We start from the raw sequence: 8,798 nt of genomic DNA on the forward strand, positions 1-8,798 counted from the left end.
GCACCCCTCCATCACTATTGTTAGTTGAGTGACACTCAGTTTCCAAGAACTAGTTTATCTATTACAGTGCTTGCCTCTTTGCAGAGGGGCCAGGGAGTTGGGGTAGGTGATCAGCCAAGCAGGAACAAGCCTGAGCTTGAACTCACCTCCCACACCTTGCAGCACTCTTCAGAGTATCTAGCAGCACTCCAGGGTTCTAAAGTACAATGTTAGCTTTAGTGTTACACTCTTCTTCCTAAAAAGGAAAGGAAACCTTTTTCCAGGAAGATTTTTTTTTTAACTTCCATCCATGCTTGATGGATAATACACTCATCCAATGCATTTACTACTCTGTGGAAATTGCTTTAGAGAAGGTAATTAATAAGCACTACGATGCAAAGCTAAGGCATCAAGAAAAATATAGGGGCCTTGCAACAACACCAAAACAAAAAGCATCTCTTCAAAATATTCTTTATTTAAAAAAATAAAATAAAAAGCACTTTAAGAGTACAAAAATAAGTTATATGCACTTTCTTTTTATACTTGTCATTTTATATAGATAAAATATTCATCAAGCACAACTCACTTTCACCTAAGATGCAGTCTCTTTTCATATTACACCCTTTATTCATAGCTTTCATCCTCACAGAAAAACTGTAAAGGTCATCCTCTGCAATACCATCAAAAAAGAAGTCCTCATTAAAAATGGGATTCCTGCTTCTCTTTATGACAGTGCTTCTCTGCTTCTGAATCTTTCCAGGCACAAGGGAAAAGGTGATGCAGCAGTTTATATTTTTTGACTCCACAGATGCATCATATAAGCCTTCTGCATTAACCAGACGGATCCTAAGCCTTCGGTTTTCTGAACAATACTCAGCTGAGAGTCGCAGCAGTCCTCCCCTATCCAGTAGGATGGTGCTCTCTCCAGCAAGCCTCTCTTTGCCACAGGTAAGGTCCAGTGGGAAAATAGGTGAACATGACAGACTGAAGCTCCGTGGGGCAAGCAGTCCCTCTGAACACCTCCTAGTAGCACTAGGACTGTTATCATTAGAGCTGCTCTCATCAGTTGAGATAGAGTTATTCCTTCCCAAGCTGGATTTGTTCTTTGCTTTCAGTGCTCTACACAGCAGCCCCTCTTGGCTCCGAGCTTTGAGCAAGGGGCAGGATCTGGGAAGAGATCTACTAAGAAGTGGTGAGCTGAAAGGAGAAGAGTCAGTGGAAGAAGCAGTGTCACTGTCAAAAGTGCCTTGCTTGGGCAAGTAGAGATGCTTAGGAGGTGGTCTGGCAGAGCCGATTGCAATAGGGCTGGAAACAGACCCTTTGCTACTGTAAGTGTTGGCTCTGGATCTAGGTAGCCTCAAGCTGGGAAGAGTGCCACTGCCTGGGTCACTATGGAAGATGGACTCCTTCCTCCTGATGTGGGGACTCTCCAGCAAGGTGCAGAATCCATAGCAAGTCTGGGTTTTGGGAAAGTGGGGCAAGGACAATGCTGCTTGGGACTGTGGGTCCGAATTGGTGTTTTCTTCCTCCTGAACTGGAATCTCCTCAGCACTTTCTACTTGGATGAGATGTGGCAAGAACCGGTTTGGGCTGCGATCAGCTCTGCCAGGGGGGCACAGACTGCAGTCTCCAGGGGTGCGTTGGTGCCGAGACACATCAGGACCTCCTGCAGGATTGGTCAGTCTCGGTGGGATGCAGAACTCGGGGATCTTGTCAGGGGTCAAGACATTGGGATAAGCAGCAGCACCTCCCCGAATTTTGTCTGGCACTGCCTGTAAGAAAGGACTCTGCGAGTTGCTATTTCCAGGTGATGCTCTGATCTTCTCCAGGACCCACATCATTGCAGCTGGGAGGTAGTCAGGAAAAGGCAAGTTCACCTGAAAAACAGAAGCACATAAGTGTCTCCCGAGCTACTACAGCAAAACAGAGCCCTGACTAGCATTTTGGTCCCTTTTATTCCACTGCACTGCTACCAGCATCCCCAATTTGTGGGATCAGGATAGATTTCTCTTACTACAGCATACACACAGCTCATCACCTCATAGCAATAGCCTTTAAACACAATAAAGCCAACAGGATTCTACAAAAATTAAGTATTGTCCCACAGAAGTTAATTTGTTTCTAGCATTCAAAGTTTAAAGCCAGGCTAAACAGCTCTAGAGTCATTATAGAAAGTTTCTCACTGTTATACTGACAAGATTTCTGCTGGAGCAGAGCTCACCACACACACACATAATCCTACCTTTTTACGTATAAGCCACTTAGAAGTTATTCTTTAGGAGCCTGTTAATCCAGGAGGTCAGAACAAAGCTGCTGCTGCTTCTGCTTCAGTATTTGGTAGAAAATGAGTCAGACAGTGCCTTTATAAGCAAGCCAGGCAGACTCCCACCCAATCACACCGCCTGGGCAGAAGGAAGGGGGGAAAACCAACTCCTCCCTCTGGCTAAGTTCCAAGCTCCTAAGAGGCTCTGGAAAGTCCAAGCTGAGCTCATAGCAGGCAGCATAGCTCATGCTGTCCTCCAGCTTGTTTGCCTGGCTCTCAAGTGGTAACAGCTGCTGCCTCTGGGTAGACACCTGAATCAAAGGAAGGAAAAGGAGGAAGATACTTTCCTCCCAGACATTGAAGCATAAACTAATAGGAGCAGGCAGCCTGCTGAGTTGCTTTGCTAACCCCTAACACTTGCACTCCTTTCAGGGTCTCTGGCTCCAGAATTCATCTATGCACAAAAAAACCCTTAGCTAACCTCAGATATATAGGGGGCTGTGCAAACTTGGCCCTGGGGCAAAGTCAGTTGCAGTCAGTAATTTGTTATACCCCAAATGAAGACAGCTGCATGCTTTACTTGGTTCTAGCTTCTGAGTGTGGACCTGGTTACATTCTTCAGTGTGTAAAGCTGTGCCGAGTAAAGCCCGCTGCTCTCAGTTCACACAGGCATCAGGAAACAGTTTTCCTGAATGTCATGCGTTTCATATCGGACACTGTTCAATGCAATACAAACATTTCTAAGCTAAAACCTTAATCAAAACCTATCACATTTTCCACATGAATCCATGAGAGAGGATCTATCTTTGTTTCCACAGTGCCACCTAATGATTTTGTAAGTGTATTTTTGCATTGGAAGCATTTTGGCTAAGGACAGAAGTTATACACACTGGTATAAGTGATCAGAAACCAGTTCAGATCCGAAACACAACTAGGCTAGGTACAGAAGTTACACATAAACTAGTATAAGTGATAGGAAACTCATTCAGATCTGTAACACAACAGTTCAGTGCATATAAACCACTTTCAAAATGACTGAAACTAATTTAAGATAAACCAGGATGGATGTAGTATAAGACTTAATTGATTTGGGTTAAATCTGTTTATTGAACTTCAGAGCCAGATCCCATCCACATTCAAGTTAACTCACAATCCCCCAACATCCCAGGATGCTTTGCATCTCCCCCCCAACTCCCCTGCAAGCTGAACAGGCTAGCTGTGGCCCAAGCTGTCTGCTCCAGCCAAGCATGGAAATATGTTCTAACACCACCTTCTCCCCCACTCCCCATCTTCTGGCCTAGGCCACTTGCAGGCATGTGGCTGCATTTCCAAAATCATTAGTGAATGATTGTTCACTTGCTGATTGGTTCAATCATTGCAGTTTAGATTAACCTTTGAAGATTGAATTGATTCAGCCTTAGGCTTTTTGACTGTCTACACTTAGCCCAAAAGTTCAGTGCATATAAACCACTTTCAAAATGACTGAAACTGGTTTAAGATAAACCTGGAAGGATGTAGTATGAGACTTAGCTGATTTAAGTTAAATCAGTTTATTGAACTTCTGTCTCAAATCCCCTTCAAATTCATGTTAACTCACAGTCCCCCAGCATCCCAGGATGCTTTGAACCTCCCCAAAGGACCCTCCCCCTCCCAGGGTGGGCAGACTAGGCTTAGCCCACGATGTCTGCCCCTATTAAGCAGGGATGTGTGCTTTAGTGCCCCGCTGGCTTCTGGCCTGTGCCACTGCAGGCATGTGGCTGCATTTCCAGAATCAAAAGTGAATGTCTGTTCACTGGCTTATCAGTTCAATTTTGGCAGATTAGACTAACCTGAAAAGATTGAATCAATTCAGTTTTGGGCTTTTTGACTGTCTGTACTTAGCCTTCAAGACAAAATGACAGAAAACAGTGTAATGCTTGTCATAGAGCCACCCCGGTTTCTGTTTCTCTAGAGGCTCTGGCACACAAAAAGGTTGAGCAGGATGGAACAGTGATACTACAATAGTGGAACATAAGTCAGCTGGTTAGTACGGCTTTCTGGTGTGCATCCAGGTGTTATCCCTCCAAGGCACATGGCTGTGTGCACATTTAAAAACATATGAAGAGAAAGTTAACATTAGAAGCATCTTACTCAGACACATTTTCCTGTGTCCTGCGGGAAACCCACAAAATAGAAATTTCGGGGCTATCCCTTTTTTTGCTTTGCCACAAACCAAAAATGTTGCTTTTATGAGTAGTCAGACATATTTTCTGTCCATTTTTTCCCTCATATGTGTGGGCCTGGGATAAGCACAGTCTTTCAGATGATCATCGTAGTGAACTCTCTCTTCATCTTTATCTTGACAGAGACCAGCAGGGAAACAGAAGTGAAACAAACAGGGAGCAATTTTTTATTCAGTCTTTGGGTAGACCAGGACCTAACCAACATATCCCCCCGCCCAAGTATAGACACAGAAGAGTTAATCCATAGAGTCAGCCTCAGACACTGAAAGAGAGGGGGAAGTCTTTGAGGCAAATTTGTCAAATACATGATTGAATTTGTAAGCCAGTAATTATTGCAATATGGGACAAATAGTTCCACTTCATTTTTGTTTTATCCTATTCAATCAGGACCTAAACTAGACCTAGACTTGCTTAGGCAGTCAAGTCTGTTACGGCAGCAAAAGCCAGAGCGATTCAGTTAGACCCGCTAGAAACACCCCCACATACTACTTGTTCCAAGCTTTCTCTCACTTCTGCTAGTTTTTATATGTTTTTTCCCTTAAAGGATTTCTGTAGCAATGTAGATTTATTTTTTTTACACAGGACTTACTCTGGAGAAAAAGAGCAAAGCCAAGTCCAAACCAAAACCAAAACCAAGAACACAGGTTCAGAGACAGCTGACCAACAAAATGTCACTTGTTGGTAACTGTAATAGGGGCCTTACTGGAAATACCACAGAATGTTGCAAGTGTCCACAGAAAGACTGTAATTTAAGACAGGGTTGTCCAATTTCCGAGTGGTGAAGCATTGCAGAGCAGAGCCGGGTGAGCAATCCGCACCATGCTGTGTAGCAGTCACTCCCTTACTATACTGAGCTAGTGCCCCTGCCTCCTGCATACAGTGTTGTGTGGCCCTCGCTGCACTGCCTGCCCCCTCCACTGTGGGGCAAACATGGCCCCACTACACCTTGCTGTGCTCCCACACTGTGCTGAGTCCTCAATCCTCCAAGTCGCCTGGCTGCAGGCTCCCCTGACCAATCTCTATGTACACAGAGGATAAGGGCTGGGTTTGGGTTTTTTTTCCCTTGGGGATGAAGAAGTCTTGTTTTTCTAGTCCAGATGGGCAAGGGAGAAAAATCTGTTGCTTTCTTCCTGCTACCACCAGTCCCCATAGTTCCCCTAGAAACAAGGGGGGGAAAAGAGACCAGGTAATTCCACTATACAATCTAGATGAATAACTGAAAACTCAATAATTAATTTAGGGCAAATTCCTTCAGACTACATGGCATATACTTCATATTTAAGTAGGCTACTCAAGAGAAAGGAGAAATAGTAACATAAAATAGTACAGATAAATGTAAGCATCTATTTCTTCCTATAAATTTACTTTTAAGAAAGCTGCAGTCAAAAACAGAGCACCAAACATAATACACAGCTTCAACTGATGAAGCATCACAGGCAACACAGGTGGGACCTATCTATTCACAGAAACAACTATATGCCTCTTTAAGAAATCAGAGTTGCATAAACTCCTCTACTGGCCAGTTTATGCCTGGTTAGTTTTCTTAGATATGGATAGGAAGAACTTAGCATCATAGACTATGCATATCAGAGAAAAAGTGACCCAACAGCTAATTCCTTAATTGTAATTATTAAACTTTAAATTTAAAGCAATTTTTTTCTATTGTGTAGCTTGCAGGATTTTTCTGAGCTGGGGTGATAAGAGTAAACATGGGTAAAATCCCTTATATCTTGTCCTGTTTGTTTTCTTGTATAAATAAGCAACTCAAACTCCATAAAGGCCATTTGGGGTGGCAGATTTTATGTTCCAAGTGAGTGAAGATGAAGAGGATGCAAGTCTAAAATCCTAAAATAAGATGAGAATCCAAACTAGCATTAAGAAAATAGGGTCCAAATCTTACAAATGCTTAACAGGGCTATTGCAAGGGTTTGGGTTGTAGCCGTGTTGGTCTAAGGACATAACAGGGCTATTTACATGTGTCAAGGTAAGTACATGCTAAGTGTCTGTGCATCTCCCATGGAAATGAGCACTCAAATGTAAGATTCCTATAGGACTAGGTAAGTGCCAAATGTAAGATTCCTATAGGATTAGGTTAGCTCTCAGCATGCTCTCACCTACTCTCAACAATAGTACAAATACTTCTGGAAATTGCTCATCACTTGTCCTGTGACCAGCTCATATTCCCAGGTTTTTTCTTTCTTAGAATTACAGTGCATTGTTAGTACCTGTTATTACCTATTGTAGCAGGTACTAACTTAATGTCCTGTAATCAGCATGACTGTGCGTTAGCACAGATGAACACTTTTTGTGTGTTGCTTAATGTGCATTGGACTAAAGTTACTGCACACTGGCACAGATGAACACTTTTTGTGTGATGCTTAATGGACTAATCTACTGTGTGTTAGCGCATTAGCATGTTTTATGTCAGCCGCACTAATGCACGGTAGAATTAGTCCAACGGCCATTAAACATCTTGCACAGTGTCATCAAGGTTAATCCTTTTTCTAATTATTCCATTTGTCAAGGTCTTAACATTCCTCCTATGTGAAATGGAATTTCTTTTGATCCCTATGGATGGTGCCTTTCAATTCTATACCATCAGCAGATTTTCTTTATAGTAAAAGTTCTGTTATCCGGCATCTTACAAGCCAGCATGCTCCACTAACCAGCATGCCAGCTTGTAAGATAAAGTGAAATGGGAAGTGCCCACCATGGCACTTCCGGTTTCTCTGACCCCGCATTGCTCGGGGCAAAGCAGCCTGTGCTGCCGAGCCCCCATGGCCCAGGGGCATAACAGGCTGTGTGGGGCTGTGCAGGGCCTGCCTCCCTGTCCCATGGGGCCCCATGGGAGGGGCGGAGATGCTGCGGGAGGGGCGGAGGGACGCCCCAGGCACAGCATGAGAAGCGGCAGCCAGGGCCACTCAATTAACCAACATATTTTGTTATCTGGCATCTCCTGTTCCCAGGGGATGCTGGATAACAGAGCTTTCACTGTACCTTTTTTGTACCAATGTCACTAATGAAAATTTGAATAAGATCAGTTCCAGGACAAATCTTAGATGCATTTCACTAGAAGCCTTCCTTCAGACTGATATTGCCTTTTTCAGCACTATCCTTTAGCATCTCGCCTTTAGCCTGTGCCTTACCCACCTTACAATTCTTGTACTAATCTCCAGCTGCTACAGTAAAACTTACTTTGCACATGACACTACATCAAATGCCTTACTAAAGTCCAGATAGATAAGATCAAATACATTTTCTTTGTCCAGAAAAATCAGTTATCTTCTCAAAGAAAGGTATCGGTTGTTCTGGCACAGCCTGCATTTGAGAAACCCAGATTGTATTTTATCCCATTTTCAATTTGCTGACATCTCTTTAAATTATTCTTTCCTTAAGGTTTGTTCTAAAGCAGTAGTTCTCAACCTTTTTAGATTCAAGGCACCTCTCAGAAAATGGTAGCTCCTAGCTTATACTCTTGTCTACAGAAAAATAATAGAGCAATTCTTCTGTTGCACAAGACTCAGAAAGAACACAAGTCAGAATGGTTTAACAGCATGGATTCCTATTTAAAATCTCAGGTTTTATCTTGTGCATCACTTGTAGAAGTTTGCACACCTAACAGGGCTCATATTGTGTGGGACCCTGCAGCACGCTTAACAGGATCTCATGGCACCCTGCCTGAGTTCTAAAGCCTTGCTTAATATTGAGGTCAAACTAAGGGGGCTTTGGTTGACTGAGTCACTTTTTCACCTTCTTAAGTATAGGCACTACATTTCCTATTTCCTAGGTAGGATGAGTAGGAAATGAATAGCTCAATATATTAATTAAAATCCTTGATACCGGACTTGCACTTCCATGTACTAGTTCTTTCAGAATTCTCAGTTAAGGATTAGCTGTTCCCTCCTGATTTCAGCTGATTAAGCACTCTGAGTTTTGCTTTCACCTTGGTTACATTCATTTCCATTTCTATTCCCTTATTCTCTGTAGCCATCCTGCTTTTCCCTCCAGGTCCACCTTGTCATCATCTTAATTCATCTTTTGCCAGCCCCATACCTGGCACTTAAAAAATGTTCATTAACCCCTATGCAATTTGCAGGATTGGGTCCTTCCTATGTAAATCCTACTTGGAGAAATCCCACTATACTTGACTTTTCATACGTGTTCCTAATGGCTTCATTTTAATATTGTCATGAATTCATTTAATATCACAGCCTTACATCAAAACCATTTATATACATTTAGCTCAGTTTCATTTTTTGCTTCTCACTGAACTTTCACAGCATAGGGTATTTGAAGATAGCCAAACCTATTACCATTACTTGACAAAGTGCACC

At 42.8% G+C, this 8,798-nt stretch overlaps 1 protein-coding gene across 1 annotated transcript; it reads right to left on the reverse strand.

Annotated features, from left to right (window-relative positions):
• Positions 1-434: 434 nt before the first annotated feature.
• LOC102371832 (C2 calcium-dependent domain-containing protein 4C-like) lies at positions 435-2,326 on the reverse strand. Its single transcript, XM_006029657.2, has 2 exons — positions 2,222-2,326; positions 435-1,856 (listed from the first exon to the last, which is right to left on the reverse strand). Exon 2 carries the CDS (start codon positions 1,818-1,820, stop codon positions 531-533), a length of 1,290 nt encoding a protein of 429 aa, XP_006029719.1. The 5' UTR covers positions 1,821-1,856; positions 2,222-2,326; the 3' UTR covers positions 435-530.
• Between the last annotated feature and the right edge of the window lie 6,472 nt (positions 2,327-8,798).

This window comes from Alligator sinensis, unplaced genomic scaffold (genome assembly GCF_000455745.1).
Source record: "Alligator sinensis unplaced genomic scaffold, ASM45574v1 scaffold291_1, whole genome shotgun sequence".
NCBI lineage: Eukaryota > Metazoa > Chordata > Crocodylia > Alligatoridae > Alligator > Alligator sinensis.

Bases quoted from the DNA above. Each gene is read 5' to 3' on its own strand.
- LOC102371832 (XM_006029657.2), bottom strand. From the start codon at position 1,820: ATGATGTGGGTCCTGGAGAAGATCAGAGCATCACCTGGAAATAGCAAC.